Raw genomic sequence first — 20,579 nt, 5'->3', positions numbered from 1 at the left:
ATTGTTTCCTTTTTGATTTTTTGGTATGCAAACTATTTTGATGACTTTTTCCTTGAGGGGATTAATGTGTGGATTTATCTTTTTGGTATGTAGGTTGGCGAAGGGTCTAGGAAGAGGAAGCGGGAGGACGTGGAACCTGTGCCTCCTCCAAACCAGCATGAGGAAGAACCTGTTACTGCTGATGCGGCAAACCAGGAGGAGGTGTTGTAACCTGTGCCTCCTCCAAACCAGCATGAGTATGAACCTGTTTCTGAAGATGAAGCATACCAGGAGGAGGTGGTTGAACCTGTGACTCCACCAAACCAGGAGGATGAAGACCCTGCGATGCGATGCTGCAAACCAGGAGGAGGTGGTGGTGCTGTGGATGGTCCATACCAGGACTTGGAGGAATCGATGGCTCGCTGGAGGTGAGCAATATATTTAGTTGTGTACCCTTCCATCTATTTCATTTTGTTTGGTTTGCATCTGTAATTGTAATTTGTACACATTGTTCTTGTCTAGTATGACTCACGGGATTCTGCGGAGTCGGTTGTGACAGCAGGAACATGGGGTCATTCAAAAGGAAGCTCTGGAGAAGCTGCATAATGGGGACCTGCCTTTCAAGAAGCGTGGGAAGTACTTCTGTCCATGGCACAGGTCGAAGCCGAAGGGTGGCAAGCTTGATCATCTGAGGCAGCATGCCGAGGAGCTAGCCATCTCTGGCACCTCTAGGCAGATTAGGGTACAGCATTATGGACTGCTGGTGGTGCTCTCTGTCGAGGATGATGCCTAGATGTTGTGGACTGATGTGATGTTGTTGCTTTTGCTTTATGGCGTTGAACTATGTCAGTAATGAGTGTTGAACAAAGTTAGTTTTGTAAATAACTAAGTTATTTACCTAGTGTGACCATCTATTATATTGATGGTCTTATTTTGTGAATATGTGTGGAACTAAGTTATGTAATTAAGTATAATGTATGTATTGGTGTGCTGATGCTTAGCTATGTCTTGCCTTTGGAATGATGGTGGTTGCATGTTACATCCATATGCATCATCTGGTGCAACTTGTCATCTGCATAATTGTGCCGAGAAAATTGCTGATGGCTTCTAATGCTGGTGGTTGCATCTTTGAGCACTTTGCGTCGCCTTGGTTGCCCTCCTCTCCACAGTAGCTATGTCTGCACTGTAATGTGCATAGGTGTACCAATTTTATGTTGTAATACAAAATTACAGAATAAAAATATAAATGAGTTGAGTCAGTCGGGCCGCATTAGGATAACTTAATAGTTCCGGTGGCCCAGTATTACCCAAATTGAAAAGCTAAAAAATAATGGCCTGACGGCCCATCCCGCACCTATATACAAGCTCAACGCTTTCTTATACCCTAATCGTGGGATAGCCTGATAAATTATTCCCATTTTTTTGCCGTCGCCGCCTCAGAACCCTGCGTACCATTGTGGAGCTGTCGTCGGTGAGAGGTATGATAAAACCCTATGCATATCCGTCCGGAACTAGATCATCTATCTCCCCTCTGTTGCTCATCTATCTCCCCTCTATTCTCCGTGCGGTTGTTTCTGACAATTGATCAAATTGTCGACAACACATAGATCTCATACATTAGCTGCAGCAATTATTGCCCAGTACATGCGCCATGTTAGATCTGTTTTTCATCTGATGTCCCGGGCCTAATATGCATTCATTTTTGTCATCTATTTGTCGACAACACCTACATTAGCTACAGTAACTGCAATCAGTTTCTCATCTATTTGTCGACAACACCTAGATCTGCTACGATGCGCAATCAGATTCTCATCTATTTGTCGACAACACCTAGATCTGCTACAGTAACATGCAGTACTAAAAGATTGAATCTTGTACATTTTGAGGTCATACTATTGAAGTTGTCATGTAACATATGTCATAGATCATCATGAATGTTACATTAAATGCATTTTTTATAACTATGTTTGATCACTCGTAATGGTATGAAGGTGAACATGGACGCTCACGTACCTGAAGTTGTTGCTCCTGGGGATGCGCAGAAAAGAATTACTATGAGAGGTAAGAATGATCCTTCCAACAAAAATGTTTCAGTACATATATTATTGTTCATTACTATCCAAAATTATGCATTCGAGTCCGGGAATTATGGGGAATGCAGATTTTGACTCCTTGTGTGTTTGCCAATCTGGTGGAGATGGATGATGAACAACTTGCTAGATCAAGCGTGTAGTTTGTAAGCACAACCCAAGTAGACCCCTCTATGTCTTCACCATAAAAAATTCAATCATCATCAAGGGCAAAGCCAAAATGGTTATAAATTTTTTTATTAATCATTAGCCATAATTTATTTACAATCGTATGTCAAATTTTTTTTGCTAACAAATGATTGCTCATTGACTCCTTTTGCAGTACTTCTCAAAGGCCTACACCATGGAGTACATTGTGAAGAATCTGAAATTACCATCCGAAATTCAAGTCTTTTCCAGGAATAGAAAAGTTGCTAAAGTTAGGATGGTCTTGAGCAAAGTAGGGAAAAGCGCCATGATTACCTCAAATTGGATGGATGTTGTGAAGCAAAATAAGATGCAAGTTGGTGACATCTACATATTCTGGTTTCGTGGTAGCAAGGAGGGTGGTCTGAAGCTCCTAGTTGATCAACTATGAAATCACCACGTATTTTAAATGCTTACACATGACAACTGTGTCATGAAACATGGACATTAGTGTGTGCTACATATTATGTTTGGTTAATTGTTAACGCATGTTTTATTGTCATGACATTAGTGTGTGCTGCATATTATGTTTCAATAATGATTTACGCATGTTTTATTGTCATGAAATAGTGGTGTTTGCTATTAATCGATCACATAAGCACTGCATAAAAAGTGGCGTCATCATGCACCAAATCTAGGCCATATTGCGTAGCTTCAAGCTGTGCAGGCCCGCGTAAAAAGGTAGCCCATTTCGGTGTGTTCCCACATAACGTGATTTAATTTCGGCTGGGCAGTTGCCATTTTTTGTGCAGGGCAGTTCACACCGAGTCATCTTCCCTCCCCTTCTTTCTCCTCCTCATTTGCCATTTATTCTGCAGTGCATTTCCCACCGATTCATCTTCCCTCCCCTTCTTTCTCCTCCTTTCTCCACACTGCCCTCTTCGTCTACCTCTCAAAATGGACCAGGAAAGAGAGTTCAGCAATCACAGCACTGACATGGATCAGGAAAGGGAGGTTAGCAATCAGAGCAGTGACACGGATCAGGAATGGGAGGTTACCGATCTAAAACTGAAATCCGGAAGATTGTCGCACATCAAACTGAGATTGAGGTTGTCTACACCGACGACAACCATAAAGCAGCTGAGATTGTGGACATGTACGAGCAGTGGTTGAGCAAGGATGAATACAAGTTCATGGGCCTGGACTTCGAGTACTGCGACCCGGAGTACAAAGGTGACTATCGGATCGCCGTCGTCCAACTGGCGATGAAAGATCACGTATTGGTCTACCAATGGTCAAGGTATGTATATTTGATTTTTACAGTGGCTCTTGCAAACTTGAAATATGAAACCCGGTTTTACATAACCTCTATCATCTTGATTTGATGCTTCATGCTAGTTCATTTACGTGATTTGATATTTTTGATGTGGTTACTTAGTTGTTATTTAGTTACTCATGTGCACATAGTTATGGTAAATCCCCCTCACAAACATAGTACTTGGTACTCATTCATCTTTAAGGATAAAATCTGAACTTCTAAATCCATTTGAATGTACCGATATGAACCATGATATGTACTTCCATTCAAGTTCGGACAAAAAATGTTAAATGACACGTAGGAATGAAATATTATCACATAATTTCATTGCATTTCACAACTCAATTTCAGCATTTTTTCCCAACAATATTTTACCGATTAATCTTTTCCATTTTTATGGTGGAGCGGTAGCCAACCGTGGTGTCCCAAACTCATGGATTTCCTACGCAGTGGTGTCCACTTTGCTAGCGTCGATATCAGAAATGACAGAATAGCAATGCAGCGAAGTTGGAATATTGAGATACCAATTGAGTACCACATCGATCTGCAGGACTTGTTCCAGCTTGAACGCGACAGGACTGGGATGGCTGACATGGCAGCCGCACTCATCGATATGAGCTACAAAGGAATGAAGAAAGAATTCCCATCTGTCCAAAGACAAGTTCTGGGAGAAGAATCCTCGATGAAATTAATCTGGAGTATGCAGCCAGAGATGGGTTTGTGGCGTACAAAGCCTGTACCATATAATCCGTCAATGCAACTATGGACAGCGCCACGGCTACCTCCATAAGCAACACCAACTGCATTGCAACCCAGTTCAACGGGCGGCACAAAGGCTTCTTCATCGAGCAGCAGCAAAGGAAAAGAATTGGCTGGCACCAAGCGCCCAAGTGGGGATGAAGCGTGGACACACACTCGCATCACTGATGGGCATGAATATTGGACTGCCGCGTCCTGGAGTTTTCCCATGTGTTATCAAACAAGCCCTCCTCGTTTTCGTGGGGGCCACTGGGACGAGTGGCCAGAGGAGAAGAAGCCGAAGATAGATTGGAGTGGTGCTGCCCCAAACACACCCTAGATAGATCTATGTTCTGTGAAGTGTGTATGTTGATACTACGGTTTTGTAAATGGGTTGAACTACTTGACTAAATGCAAAGTGTGTGTGTGCACCTGAAAAAATCTTCAACGAAATTGATGTGTGTACGTGAAAAATTCTAGTGTGTGTGAGTGTGTAGCTGAAAAAAGGCTACTATGTTGGTGTATGATTCTTTACAAATGCAAAGCGTGTGTCTACACACGAAAAATCGCACAACGAAAATGATACCGACTTGGTACACTGTGTTTGTGTATGTAGCTTAAATGTTACTTTCAGTGTTTGTGTGCAACTGAAAAATCATCAAGAAATCATGATCAAAAAATATGTACGTGTGTGTCTGTATGTGCACCTCAATAAAACAAGAAACAAGAATATATGATTAAGCAAACAAAATAATAGGGTAGCCATATGTCTTGAACAAAACGAAAAAAGTATTCATGGTCACTTGACAACATAACATAGTTGATAGAAGGAAAAAAGCTATTCATGGTCAGGAAACCTTCTTCGGGACTAAAACCTAACCACTCAAACTTTTATCTTCCATTTTCTATGTCTTCTTGTTGATCCTGGAAGCGACGGACCGAATTCTCTCTTTCACCATCTCTAACGTGTTCGAAGGTGATAACATCATTTCAGCGACAATTCGTCTTCGCCTTCCATTAATTTTGATCTAAACAATATTACGAAATATGGGTTAGATGTAACACATTTTTGTTAATCCAAGGGTGTACATACAGACGATTTTTAACAAACCTGTGAAATCTCTGCAGTCATCCGGTCCCCATCCCAATGCTCCATGCATTCCATCACAAACAATCCACAAGAGTTCCTGTTGTAAATGCAAAATCTTGATAACGTTAATCCTCTCATGTATTGATCATAAACTTAAATTGGTGTAACATTAACTCACCCGTCATGTTGCTGCGGCATGTCGTACTCTAATATCGGCCACTTTGAAACGTCGGGATGATTTCCACTCGTGACTTCGTTGGCCACTTGCATGTCATCTGCAATTTGGCGCCGCTGTAGAGAGATAACAGTTATGCTAATTTGCGCAATTCAGTGTGTTACAAGTAATGTGGACAATTTGTTTTTCACTTACAAGTGCCTCAACAGTCTCCAACGTAAACTCTAGAGGATAAAGCGAGTCGAGAACTTGGAATTCTTGCTTCGGTGTGTGCATGACAACGGTCGTCCAGTGTGTATTGCCAATGTTGAGTGGAAAATAAACCTGCAAAAAATTAGAACATATGAAAAAAATGAGATGTCATTCGGCAAGTTTATTAGCAGTACTACAATATTTTATAACAATCATATATTACGTACCTTGTCACGGACGGTGTATTCCGTCAACACTCTACCAACCGCGAGATCTTACCATCGCGCTATCCATGTTCTTGCTGGATTCTTTGGGTTTGTCTCCGGCAATTGCCCGGTCTACTAGATATTTTGATCTCCATGCTGGACACAAGAAGCGATCATCCCCAACACGGAGGTTCAAATGCCCAATGTAACCATCAATGACCTGCGAATAACATAATGACATTATATGTTAATAACATACATGTAAATATTAAATGTATGGAATAGATGTGTTCTACACACTTACATCATCGGACAACCATTTTTCGTCGAGAACAACACGTAGCCGCTCAGCGTTAACTTCATCGCCCCTGGCACTCCGGTAAACATTCTTTTTTTTGTGCTGGTCTGAGCGAGATGCAAGCTCGAGGAAGACTATAGCTGCGTCTACAAGTTCAGCCGTCAAATCGCATGATGCATCCGGTTTTGCATTTTTATCTGCTCCAGATTTATCATCGAAATTCAGAGCTGCATGCATATGAAAATGATTAGCAAATACAACATTTCTTATAGAGAATATTAAAAATAATGAGACAAATAAACTACCTTTTGTGGATGAACCACGGACTTGACGCTTGGTGCGTCTGTCTAGAGCATAGGGAGATTGAAATTTTTTGGGAATTGTTCGCTTCCTCTTCCCAGCCAACTCATCTTCCTTTGATTTAGATAAGAACTTGCTAATACTTACTGCGTCGAGATCAATTTCTGAATCTGATGTCACCGGATCAGCATTTTCAATGATGAACGGATTATCCGGTGTGCTACCAACATCGCCAAATGGCTTTCCTGCTGGAGTACCATTCAGTCCACCAGCCTTGTCAGGTGTGCGCATAGCATCATTTGCATTCTTGGTAGTACCATTCTTAGCAGGCTCCTTTAATTTTTTTTCCAATTTATCAACTTCATCAGCCAGGTTCATGTCAATGATACGAATAGAATCTCCACCTCCTGCTGAATCGCTCTCTTCCTTGTACATGAACTCTTTTTTATCACGAGGGCCGTTCCGGAAAGAGTTGACATCTTCCTGGTCCTCCATGTTACCGGAAACCGGTGCGGATGCTGGTTTGTAAGTCACGCCTTCCTTATTAAACATCTCCAATGTTCTCTGCAACACAAAAATATATAAGTTCATGAACGATTGCATTTTCAATAACAAAAGAAAATGACACAACAATTAGGCGTTTCACCTGAGCACATAAGGCAGGGATGGTAGCCAACATCTTCTGCAATTGTGCATCTAGGTAACCCGTTAAACGATTTATCAGAATTTCCGTCTGACCGTTATCAATGGGTTTTGGAGCCTGTTTCTTTTTGGAACAGCACTCGCGGGCTTGGCGTTATTCTGATGAGCAGCCACAGGATCTGGCACAACTGGCTCCATCATCCGATACTCTTCAGTGATATTTTCATCAATCTGCACGTTATATAATGCAAGAGTTAAGTACTACAGTTTTGAATTGATTATTAACAAAATTAAGTGTGCCTATTCGTAACACTGAAATTAGTACCTTCACGTTACCACGACCTCGACCATTCTCATAGTCAAAATTGTCTCTCCGCGTGGCAGCTGCTTCATTCCAGTTCCTCATTAGAGGGCGCATGGACAGTTAGGATTAAATGCACGATCGCCTTCTAGCGGTGACATTTTTCCCAGTACAAGTACTGCATGCATGTAAACAAAGGAGAGTAAATTAATTATCTATACGTGAAAAATGCAGTGAGATGTAGTATGCACAACACTCCGACATAAGACCATACATACCTGCAACATTCCTAAGTTCCCTTTTGGCCACTGACGGATTTGTCTACCTTTTCTTACCAGCCTAATGCTATCCAACAGAACCCTAAGAGTGAATGCATTCCAATTGATTTTTGAGATTCGGTTCACATCTTCTACTAGTGCATAGAACTTGTGTGGGACAATCTTCGTCGCCATAGGAGCAAGTACTGTTCCCAGAAGCACTAGCACTACCCTCCTCGTGAAGTCATCATCGGCAAGTTTACTTTTAATGATGTCGTCAATTAATTCGTCGATAACGATGTTACCGGTTGATTTGCTTATGAACTGTGGTGGGATGCGATGCTTCACGTCTTCACCTTCCTCGGTAAGTATTTCCCCAGCAGAAAATCCTTCATTAACCAGACCAAGGAGACACTCAACATCAACAAAACCAAGAGACACCACGCCATTGTTCTCTCCTATTTCGAATGTACCGATGGCAGGGTCAAAAACATCAAGCATGAACCTGGAACAAAAATGAAGATGAATCAATAAGTACTATGCAAAAATAATCCACGAATTACAAATGACATATGAACATGTGATGAAATATTACGTAATATACATGTGAGAAGGTGTACCTGATCAATATTGTACGCATCTTCACAGAAGGAATCATCATCATACTTCTTAAATTAGTTAGAGCTAGTCTAGCACGTTGATCCACGGTAAGACGGGCCATGAGCCTACACCATTTTTCGATGTTGCAGCAAACTTCACCCCTAAGCTCGTCCATTCTATCAAGGAAAAACACTATATTACGAAAGTAATATGTCACGTACAAAAAACTAAATTAAATGTGCAAGAGGGAGACTTGAATACAACATGATTTTACATACGATGCGTGGGATGACATTATTAATTATACATACGATGTGTGAGATGATATGCTTTCAACAGACAAATCATGGTGAAATTTTATACAAAAAAATTGAGAGCAAACATCTGCCCGGCCTATATATGAAACCCCTCAATAAAATTTACATCTTAAAAACCGATAATTGCAGTGTTTGCTATTTTCATGCTACAAGAGCGATGCATATATAGGAAAACTGCTGACAAAGGATCGACTGGATCCGACGTATTCGGGCATGAAGTCACGTTAAAGTTTTACTTAACCTAAACGAATTGACTACAGGTGTGCACATGCATGCACACAACCAGCACAACAACTCCAAGTCCTAATCAGATTCAACACTTAAGAAAATTATTCTAACAACTGCAAATATGAAGACACACGGCGACTCTAGAGGAGGGGCGACTCTAGAGGAGCGGCGACTCTAGAGGAGCGGCGACTCTAAACTATACAAATTTTAGTTGCTTCATACGATGTAGATACGAAGGTCTTGATGTGTACTTACTTGACGAGGCAGTGTTGGAACCGTCTTGGTCTGTCTCCGATGAGATCTAGGTGACGGTGTTGGGCACAGCGTGGAGAAAGATTCCTGGTACGGCGGTCTCAGTGAGGGTGCCTTGCGGATGGCGGCGGTGGCGGGGATGAGAGCCTTGGAGACGGAGGAGGCGAGAAGAATAGAGAGGAGCGGCTAACGCGGGCGGTGGCGGTGGCGGTGGCGGTGGCGGCGGCTGTAGCTAGGGTTTGCACGATCTCAATGACGGCAGCACGAACACCTTTTTATAGGCCGACCACGTCGTCCGTCATTTCCGGAACATGCCATGCGCAAACCATGCACGATAAGATCGTGGCGCGCGTGAAGATCGTAATGGTGCGTTTCCATCCGCCGTTTCGGGTTGTGCCTTTTTTTAATAACATTTTTTCACTTTCATTATTGTTGCATATGGCATTTTGGTTGGTCCATGTTGGGCCAACGAAATTAAACAACAAAATTATAGTCTATACTTATCATGAACAATGTTGATATGTAAATATGGACAACATTAATAAAATATGTTTTACCTTGGATGGGATCACCATTTTGACCCATTTTGACCCTAAAACCCTAGTATCGGCACCTCCCAACCATGGGATCACCATGAATGAAAAAACCAACCTACAAAGAGCAATCCAAAAAGGGTGGGGCACACCACCATGCACAAGTGTGCCAAATATTGGCCCCATCCAAGGTGGTTGGGTATGTTTTAGGCCATGGTAGACCCAATTTGACACTAAAACCCTTGTATCGGCACCTCCCAACCATGGGATAACCATGAATGAAAAAACCAACCTACAAAGAGCAATTAAAAAAGGGTGGGGCACACCACCATGCACAAGTGTGCCAAATATTGGCCCCATCCAAGGTGGTTTGGTATGTTTTAGGCCATGGTAGACCCATTTTGACCCTAAAACCCTAGTATCGGCACCTCCCAACCATGGGATCACCATGAATGCAAAAACCAACCTAGAAAGAGAAATTAAAAAAGGGTGGGGCACACCACCATGCACAAGTGTGCCAAATATTGGCCCCATCCAAGGTGGTTTGATATGTTTTAGGCCATGGTAGACCCATTTTGACCCTAAAACCCTAGTATCGGCACCTCCCAACCATGGGATCACCATGAATGCAAAAACCAACCTACAAAGAGAAATTTAAAAGGGTGGGGCACACCACCATGCACAAGTGTGCCAAATATTGGCCCCATCCAAGGTGGTTTGATATGTTTTAGGCCATGGTAGACCCATTTTGACCCTAAAACCCTAGTATCGGCACCTCCCAACCATGGGATCACCATGAATGCAAAAACCAACCTAGAAAGAGCAATTAAAAAGGGTGGGGCACACCACCATGCACAAGTGTGCCAAATATTGGCCCCATCCAAGGTGGTTTGATATGTTTTAGGCCATGGTAGACCCATTTTGACCCTAAAACCCTAGTATCGGCACCTCCCAACCATGGGATCACCATGAATACAAAAACCAACCTACAAAGAGAAATTAAAAAAGGGTGGGGCACACCACCATGCACAAGTGTGCCAAATATTGGCCCCATCCAAGGTGGTTTGATATGTTTTAGGCCATGGTAGACCCATTTTGACCCTAAAACCCTAGTATCGGCACCTCCCAACCATGGGATCACCATGAATGCAAAAACCAACCTACAAAGAGCAATTAAAAAAGGGTGGGGCACACCACCATGCACAAGTGTGCCAAATATTGGCCCCATCCAAGGTGGTTTCATATTTTTTAGGCCATGGTAGACCCATTTTGACCCTAAAACCCTAGTATCGGCACCTCCCAACCATGGGATCACCATGAATGCAAAAACCAACCTACAAAGAGCAATTAAAAAAGGGTGGGGCACACCACCATGCACAAGTGTGCCAAATATTGGCCCCATCCAAGGTGGTTGGGTATGTTTTAGGCCATGGTAGACCCATTTTGACCCTAAAACCCTTGTATCGGCACCTCCCAACCATGGGATCACCATGAATGTAAAAAGCAACCTACAAAGAGCAAGCCAAAAAGGGTGGGGCACACCACCATGCACAAGTGTGCCAAATATTGGCCCCATCCAAGGTGGTTTGATATTTTTTAGGCCATGGTAGACCCATTTTGACCCTAAAACCCTAGTATCGGCACCTCCCAACCATGGGATCACCATGAATGCAAAAACCAACCTACAAAGAGCAATTAAAAAAGGGTGGGGCACACCACCATGCACAAGTGTGCCAAATATTGGCCCCATCCAAGGTGGTTGGGTATGTTTTAGGCCATGGTAGACCCATTTTGACCCTAAAACCCTTGTATCGGCACCTCCCAACCATGGGATCACCATGAATGAAAAAACCAACTGATGTCTACGTTCCCCCTCCTTTCCTGTAGACAGTGTTGGGCCTCCAAGAGCAGAGGTTTGTAGAACAGCAGCAAGTTTTCCCTTAAGTGGATCACCCAAGGTTTATCGAACTCAGGGAGGAAGAGGTCAAAGATATCCCTCTCATGCAACCCTGCAACCACAAAGCAAGAAGTCTCTTGTGTCCCCAACACACCTAATAGGTGCACTAGTTCGGCGAAGAGATAGTGAAATACAGGTGGTATGAATATATAGTAGCAGTAGCAACGGTGCCAGAAAATAGCTTGCTGGCGTGTAGTTGATGGTGGTAGTATTGCAAAGATAGTAACACAAGAAACAAAGAAACAAGCAGTAGTAACGCAGCAGTATTTAGGAACACGGCCTAGGGATTAGACTTTCACTAGTGGACACTCTCAACATTGATCACATAACAGAATAGATAAATGCATACTCTACACTTTTGTTGGATGATGAACACATTGCGTAGGATTACACGAACCCTCAATGCCGGAGTTAACAAGCTCCACAATAATGCTCATATTTTAGTAACCTTTAGTGTAAGATAGATCAAAAGACTAAACCAAGTACTAGCATAGCATGCACACTGTCACCTTCATGCATATGTAGGAGGAATAGATCACATCAATATTATCATAGCAATAGTTAACTTCGCAATCTACAAGAGATCATGATCATAGCATAAACCAAGTACTAACACGGTGCACACACTGTCACCTTTACACACGTGCAGGAGGAATAGAACTACTTTAATAACTTTGCTAGAGTAGCACATAGATAGTAATGATACAAAACTCATATGAATCTCAATCATGTAAAGCAGCTCATGAGATTATTGTATTGAAGTACATGGAGAGAGATTAACCACATAGCTACCGGTACAGCCCCGAGCCTCGATGGAGAACTACTCCCTCCTCATGGGGGCAGCAGCGGTGATGAAGATGGCGGTGGAGATGGCAGCGGTGTCGATGGAGAAGCCTTCCGGGGGCACTTCCCCGTTCCGGCAGGGTGCCGGAACAGAGACTCCTGTCCCCCAGATCTTGGCTTCGCGATGGCGGCGGCTCTGGAAGGTTTCTGTGGGTTTCGTCGAACGCCATAGGGTTTTCGATCCAGGGGCTTTATATAGGCGAAGAGGCGGCGCAGGAGGGTCGAAGGGCTGGCCAAACCATAGGGGGGCGCGGGCCCCCCCTAGGCCGCGCCAGGGTATGGTGTGGTGGGCCTGTGCCCCCCTCTGGTCCCTCTCGTGTGTTCTGGATGCTTCCGGGGATTCTAAGATCTTTGGCGTTGATTTCGTCCGATTCCGAGAATATTTCGTTACTAGGATTTCTGAAACCAAAAACAGCAGAAAACAGGAACTGGCACTTCGGCATCTTGTTAATAGGTTAGTTCCAGAAAATGCACGAATATGACATAAAGTGTGAATAAAACATGTAGATAACATCAATAATGTGGCATGGAACATAAGAAATTATCGATACGCCGGAGGCGTATCACCAACCTACAAAGAGCAATTAAAAAAGGGTGGGGCACACCACCATGCACAAGTGTGCCAAATATTGGCCCCATCCAAGGTGGTTTGGTATGTTTTAGGCCATGGTAGACCCATTTTGACCCTAAAACCCTAGTATCGGCACCTCCCAACCATGGGATCACCATGAATGCAAAAACCAACCTAGAAAGAGAAATTAAAAAAGGGTGGGGCACACCACCATGCACAAGTGTGCCAAATATTGGCCCCATCCAAGGTGGTTTGATATGTTTTAGGCCATGGTAGACCCATTTTGACCCTAAAACCCTAGTATCGGCACCTCCCAACCATGGGATCACCATGAATGCAAAAACCAACCTACAAAGAGAAATTTAAAAAGGGTGGGGCACACCACCATGCACAAGTGTGCCAAATATTGGCCCCATCCAAGGTGGTTTGATATGTTTTAGGCCATGGTAGACCCATTTTGACCCTAAAACCCTAGTATCGGCACCTCCCAACCATGGGATCACCATGAATGCAAAAACCAACCTATAAAGAGAAATTAAAAAAGGGTGGGGCACACCACCATGCACAAGTGTGCCAAATATTGGCCCCATCCAAGGTGGTTTGATATGTTTTAGGCCATGGTAGACCCATTTTGACCCTAAAACCCTAGTATCGGCACCTCCCAACCATGGGATCACCATGAATGCAAAAACCAACCTACAAAGAGAAATTAAAAAAGGGTGGGGCACACCACCATGCACAAGTGTGCCAAATATTGGCCCCATCCAAGGTGGTTTGATATGTTTTAGGCCATGGTAGACCCATTTTGACCCTAAAACCCTAGTATCGGCACCTCCCAACCATGGGATCACCATGAATGCAAAAACCAACCTACAAAGAGCAATTAAAAAAGGGTGGGGCACACCACCATGCACAAGTGTGCCAAATATTGGCCCCATCCAAGGTGGTTTCATATTTTTTAGGCCATGGTAGACCCATTTTGACCCTAAAACCCTAGTATCGGCACCTCCCAACCATGGGATCACCATGAATGCAAAAACCAACCTACAAAGAGCAATTAAAAAAGGGTGGGGCACACCACCATGCACAAGTGTGCCAAATATTGGCCCCATCCAAGGTGGTTGGGTATGTTTTAGGCCATGGTAGACCCATTTTGACCCTAAAACCCTTGTATCGGCACCTCCCAACCATGGGATCACCATGAATGAAAAAATCAACCTACAAAGAGCAAGCCAAAAAGGGTGGGGCACACCACCATGCACAAGTGTGCCAAATATTGGCCCCATCCAAGGTGGTTTGATATTTTTTAGGCCATGGTAGACCCATTTTGACCCTAAAACCCTAGTATCGGCACCTCCCAACCATGGGATCACCATGAATGCAAAAACCAACCTACAAAGAGCAATTAAAAAAGGGTGGGGCACACCACCATGCACAAGTGTGCCAAATATTGGCCCCATCCAAGGTGGTTGGGTATGTTTTAGGCCATGGTAGACCCATTTTGACCCTAAAACCCTTGTATCGGCACCTCCCAACCATGGGATCACCATGAATGAAAAAACCAACCTACAAAGAGCAATTAAAAAAGGGTGGGGCACACCACCATGCACAAGTGTGCCAAATATTGGCCCCATCCAAGGTGGTTTGGTATGTTTTAGGCCATGGTAGACCCATTTTGACCCTAAAACCCTAGTATCGCCACCTCCCAACCATGGGATCACCATGAATGTAAAAAGCAACCTACAAAGAGCAAGCCAAAAAGGGTGGGGCACACCACCATGCACAAGTGTGCCAAATATTGGCCCCATCCAAGGTGGTTTGATATGTTTTAGGCCATGGTAGACCTATTTTGACCCTAAAACCCTAGTATCGCCACCCCCCAACCATGGGATCACCATGAATGTAAGAAGCAACCTACAAATAGCAAGCCAAAAAGGGTGGGGCACACCACCATGCACAAGTGTGCCAAATATTGGCCCCACCCAAGGTGGTTGGGTATGTTTTAGGCCATGGTACACCATTTTGACCCTAAAACCCTAGTATCGGCACCTCCCAACCATGGGATCACCATGAATGTTAAAACCAACCTAGAAACACCAAGCCAAAAAGGGTGGGGCACACCACCATGCACAAGTGTGCCAAATATTGGCCCCACCCAAGGTGGTTTGATATTTTTTAGGCCATGGTAGACACATTTTGACCCTAAAACCCTAGTATCGCCACCTCCCAACCATGGGATCACCATGAATGTAAAAAGCAACCTACAAAGAGCAAGCCAAAAAGGGTGGGGCACACCACCATGCACAAGTGTGCCAAATATTGGCCCCACCCAAGGTGGTTTGATACTTTTTAGGCCATGGTAGACACATTTTGACCCTAAAACCCTAGTATCGGCACCTCCCAACCATGGGATCACCATGAAAGTAAAAACCAACCTAGAAACACCAAGCCAAAAAGGGTGGGGCACACCACCATGCACAAGTGTGCCAAATATTGGCCCCACCCAAGGTGGTTTGATATTTTTTAGGCCATGGTAGACACATTTTGACCCTAAAACCCTAGTATCGCCACCTCCCAACCATGGGATCACCATGAATGTAAATACCAACCTACAAACACCAAGCCAAAAAGGGTGGGGCACACCACCATGCACAAGTGTGCCAAATATTGGCCCCACCCAAGGTGGTTGGGTATGTTTTAGGCCATGGTAGACCATTTTGACCCTAAAACCCTAGTATCGGCACCTCCCAACCATGGGATCACCATGAATGCAAAAACCAACCTACAAAGAGAAATTCAAAAAGGGTGGGGCACACCACCATGCACAAGTGTGCCAAATATTGGCCCCATCCAAGGTGGTTTGGTATGTTTTAGGCCATGGTAGACCCATTTTGACCCTAAAACCCTAGTATCGGCACCTCCCAACCATGGGATCACCATGAATGTAAAAACCAACCTAGAAACACCAAGCCAAAAAGGGTGGGGCACACCACCATGCACAAGTGTGCCAAATATTGGCCCCACCCAAGGTGGTTTGATATTTTTTAGGCCATGGTAGACACATTTTGACCCTAAAACCCTAGTATCGCCACCTCCCAACCATGGGATCACCATGAATGTAAATACCAACCTAAAAACACCAAGCCAAAAAGGGTGGGGCACACCACCATGCACAAGTGTGCCAAATATTGGCCCCATCCAAGGTGGTTGGGTATGTTTTAGGCCATGGTAGACCATTTTGACCCTAAAACCCTAGTATCGGCACCTCCCAACCATGGGATCACCATGAATGCAAAAACCAACCTACAAAGAGAAATTAAAAAAGGGTGGGGCACACCACCATGCACAAGTGTGCCAAATATTGGCCCCATCCAAGGTGGTTTGGTATGTTTTAGGCCATGGTAGACCCATTTTGACCCTAAAACCCTAGTATCGGCACCTCCCAACCATGGGATCACCATGAATGTAAAAACCAACCTAGAAACACCAAGCCAAAAAGGGTGGGGCACACCACCATGCACATGTGTGCCAAATATTGGCCCCACCCAAGGTGGTTGGGTATTTTTAGGCCATGGTAGACACATTTTGACCCTAAAACCCTAGTATCGGCACCTCCCAACCATGGGATCACCATGAATGTAAAAACCAACCTAGAAACACCAAGCCAAAAAGGGTGGGGCACACCACCATGCACAAGTGTTCCAAATATTAGCCCCATCCAAGGTGGTTGGATCTGTTTTAGGCCATGGTAGACCCATTTTGACCCTAAAACCCTAGTATCGGCACCTCCCAACCATGGGATCACCATGAATGTGAAAACCAACCTACAAAGAGCAAGCCAAAAAGGGTGGGGCACACCACCATGCACAAGTGTGCCAAATATTGGCCCCACCCAAGGTGGTTTGATATTTTTTAGGCCATGGTAGACACATTTTGACCCTAAAACCCTAGTATCGGCACCTCCCAACCATGGGATCACCATGAATGTAAAAACCAACCTAGAAACACCAAGCCAAAAAGGGTGGGGCACACCACCATGCACAAGTATTCCAAATATTAGCCCCATCCAAGGTGGTTGGATCTGTTTTAGGCCATGGTAGACCCATTTTGACCCTAAAACCCTAGTATCGGCACCTCCCAACCATGGGATCACCATGAATGTGAAAACCAACCTACAAAGAGCAAGCCAAAAAGGGTGGGGCACACCACCATGCACAAGTGTGCCAAATATTGGCCCCACCCAAGGTGGTTGGATCTATTTTAGGCCATGGTACACCATTTTGACCCTAAAACCCTAGTATCGGCACCTCCCAACCATGGAGCATCCACTAGTTATTCCAGAATATCTAAAAATGAAAAATATCTTCACATTCCATGATTGATTGTGTTACATACCATGTCTATAAATTTTGAGGTGATTTGGAGGAGGTCGAAAAAATCACTTGCTTAAAAAATGGGGCTAAAGTTATACCAAACGGTCCGTCGTAGAGCAAGTGATTTTTTCGACCATCTCTAAATCACCTCAATTTTTTATAGGCTCCCATGTATGTAATATCAATTATTATTAAAAAAATTAAAAATAAACTTTACCATTTTATTTCAATCAGTATACTTTCAAGTATATATTTTGATAAAGGACAATTCGAAAACAAATTAATGAAAACATACAAGGTTGGGTTGATCTGCTAACCTTCAATGCATCTTTTGTACTTTTTCTGTATATGAACTTTTTACAAATTCGATTTTTTAAATTCACATATGAAATATCAGATACAAATAACATATGAAATTGCTACTACTGTTTTATTCTCATGACATTGGTGGTTGCTATTCTCATCACATAGCGGCTTGCTATTCATTCATGTAACTTATCTACTATGTTTTTTAAACTATTGAATACATTATGACAGAGATCAAATTGGTACATAACTCAATATTACTGAACTATCAAATTTTCAAACAAGCAAAATTTTAGAATTACCATTTCCTTGCAAACAAGATAATATTTATGGACTACCATTTTTCCAACAGAACATGGATGGTAGATAAAAAGGCCGACAATACTTTGTAGCCATCCATAACTTCACTTATCTTATAACAAAGTGAAGAACCAGCAAAAGCAAACACGAGTGTGCTACATACCATCTAGCACACTGGTACAAGTGCATACATAGCTACCATAGCTAAAGTTCACATGCCTAGCAAGTCCATACATAGTTACCGCACCATAACGAAGGTGCACACATAAACTAGCAGTTCTTAATAACATACATTACTTAACATCATCATATCTACCGATGATGTACTTCTTCACTAACTTTTTCAGGCATTCGGTCAATCCCGACCATAGTACTCCAGTACTTTCCTCGGGCAGCATGGTTCGCCTTGTCGCGGAGATCCTTCGGGTGCACCTCCTTCACATGGCTAACAAGTCCTTCACGCATACCATCCCTAGGAACCTGCTTGGAGGGATGGAACTTGCGATAGTACCTCCCATCAGGTTTCATGTAAGCACCGATTCCCTCAGCCCGCATCTTCTCCTCCACCTTCTTCTCATATGACAAAGACATTGTACTTGTTGACTTCATTATCGTATGAAGCATCCGAGTTGTACTTGCAAAACAACAATGTCACAATCATATGTCACAACTATTGTACAGCAATGAGTTCAATAAACTTGTCAACCATGCACAATCAATATTGAGAATGCTCTCTTACCGACACGGCGTCCCCGGACTCGACCTCGCTGAAATGTAGGAGTGGCCGAGTCCTCCGAGTCATCAAACTCCTCAAACTTCCTCTTGCGGACAGAGGAGGTCTCACCAAGCAGATGGAATATATACAGATTATTATGTCAATCTAAATTGCAATCATACCAAAGCATAACACATATACTACAAATCCTTATTGCAATCATTACAATAACAGGCCGGTAATATTATATTTCTCCTACTATGTTAAGGTGAAACATAATTGGTCAACCTATCATTAATACTGATCTTAATATCATAGAGTAATCATAGTCAATATTATGTTTCACCTTACCATAATGTTGCTCATAATAATAAATTTCATAGAGGAAATAGAGTCCAGATTCTATAGAGGAATGCCCCTGGAGCAGCAGTACCATAATAATAAGCAATAATTATCACCATAAGATGTTAACTAAGCGACATTTAGGGGTTTTTAGCTTCTAACACCCATAAGTGGAGGTCCTGCCAAATCATACCTTTTCAAATAATAGATACACATGCTATTATTCATACTGTGGTGATGTACAATTATAGTAACTACATATTTTCCCATATGTTTGTGTACAATCATGTATATATACTAATTGATAAAATTGAACATAACTTTGTGACTGCATAATATTTTTTACAAAATAAATGCAGGGACCAATTTATTATGTCAATGTTGTTGCCATCATAGCAAGATAACACTCCTGGAGCACAACAACATTACCATAGATTTAGAAATCAATGTGAATCCTAAAGCAATTATGCAATCATGTAATAAAAACTTACTAATGAAGCTCTGTACCAAACAATTGATGATACTACTAACAAATAAATTGTGCACGCGGTAATCAAACCAGATAAATTGTGCACAGGGTATATAAATTGGGGTCACATGACAATAAAATCCCCCTTAACTACGAATGCACACGGATGTCAAACCAGATTAAAAAAAACCCTTGCCAACATACACAAACCATAGGACAATCTGCTAGATCCATTTGGTCCACAGTAATCAAGCCCTTATCACAATTCATATATGATTCGTCTGTTCTTCGGTTTGATCTAACCCTAATCACCATCAAATAAGGGCAAATAAGCTGAGGAGTTGAGAGGATAGCACATACCAGAGGGTCTTCCGCCATTGGCTGCACATTCAGATCCGGCACGATCTCGCCGCCGAGTCCGTGCTCCTGCTCATCCGCCACCGTCAGCACCAAGCCTCCGCCCGACGCGGCCGCACCACGACGGCTCCATCCACCCGGCAGCACATCTGCCTCCGCCACGCCGGTGTTCTTGACCAAGGTAGCGGCGGACGCCCGCGCAGTGGAGCTGCTACCCTCCATCGGCCTCCGATTCGACGGAAATGCGCGGAGAAGAAGGGATTGGAGAAGAGAACTGGCACTGGAGATGGAGTGGAGAAGACGAAGTGGCCGAGGGAGAGGGTTTTCTCTGTACCTGATTTGGGGGGGAAATGGTGGGGCGAGGGAGGCGGAGCAGCCGACGAAGGTTTTATACGTCCCTTCCGCTTCGGTACACGCACGTGACTTCGCCACGTACACGACGGTAGACCGAATACGTACAGAACAGTCGCGGGCCATACGGGCTTGTACGGGGCCTTTACGTATCTGTCAGAAACGTGAAATGACGAAACTAACCCTCAATCCGAACAGGTATCGCGTGATCTGAACCGTTGATGTGTTTTGACCATTCCACTTTTCGCCGGGGGGGAGCACCGGAGCAGAAGCGCGGTCTTTCCTCAACGACCAAAAGTACTGTAGGAACAATCGTGGTGTGCTGCCACTGCCATGCACGCCGATGATCCAGT

General features: G+C 43.5%; 1 protein-coding gene across 1 annotated transcript; it reads right to left on the bottom strand.

The window, feature by feature from the left end:
• Nucleotides 1–5,156: 5,156 nt before the first annotated feature.
• Nucleotides 5,157–8,433, bottom strand: LOC139831667 (uncharacterized). The gene is made up of 12 exons (XM_071820980.1): nucleotides 8,333–8,433; nucleotides 8,018–8,217; nucleotides 7,480–7,538; nucleotides 7,251–7,385; nucleotides 7,159–7,194; nucleotides 6,518–7,076; nucleotides 6,219–6,439; nucleotides 5,988–6,134; nucleotides 5,712–5,840; nucleotides 5,520–5,632; nucleotides 5,363–5,438; nucleotides 5,157–5,279 (listed from the first exon to the last, which is right to left on the bottom strand). Exons 1-12 carry the CDS (start codon nucleotides 8,431–8,433, stop codon nucleotides 5,157–5,159), a joined length of 1,899 nt encoding a protein of 632 aa, XP_071677081.1.
• Between the last annotated feature and the right edge of the window lie 12,146 nt (nucleotides 8,434–20,579).

This window comes from Lolium perenne, chromosome 5 (assembly GCF_019359855.2).
Source record: "Lolium perenne isolate Kyuss_39 chromosome 5, Kyuss_2.0, whole genome shotgun sequence".
Classification (NCBI taxonomy): Eukaryota; Viridiplantae; Streptophyta; class Magnoliopsida; order Poales; family Poaceae; genus Lolium; species Lolium perenne.
This window is presented reverse-complemented; position numbering and strand designations above follow the sequence as displayed.

What these genes read in the sequence shown, in the direction of transcription:
- LOC139831667 (XM_071820980.1), bottom strand. Translation starts at nt 8,433, where the DNA reads ATGGCCCGTCTTACCGTGGATCAACGTGCTAGACTAGCTCTAACTAAT. An exon ending in ATGCGTACAATATTGATCAG is followed by an intron (nt 8,218 to 8,332) that starts GTACACCTTCTC and finishes TTTTTGTTCCAG; the next exon opens with GTTCATGCTTGATGTTTTTG. An exon ending in GTTCATAAGCAAATCAACCG is followed by an intron (nt 7,539 to 8,017) that starts GTAACATCGTTA and finishes GGAATGAAGCAG; the next exon opens with CTGCCACGCGGAGAGACAAT.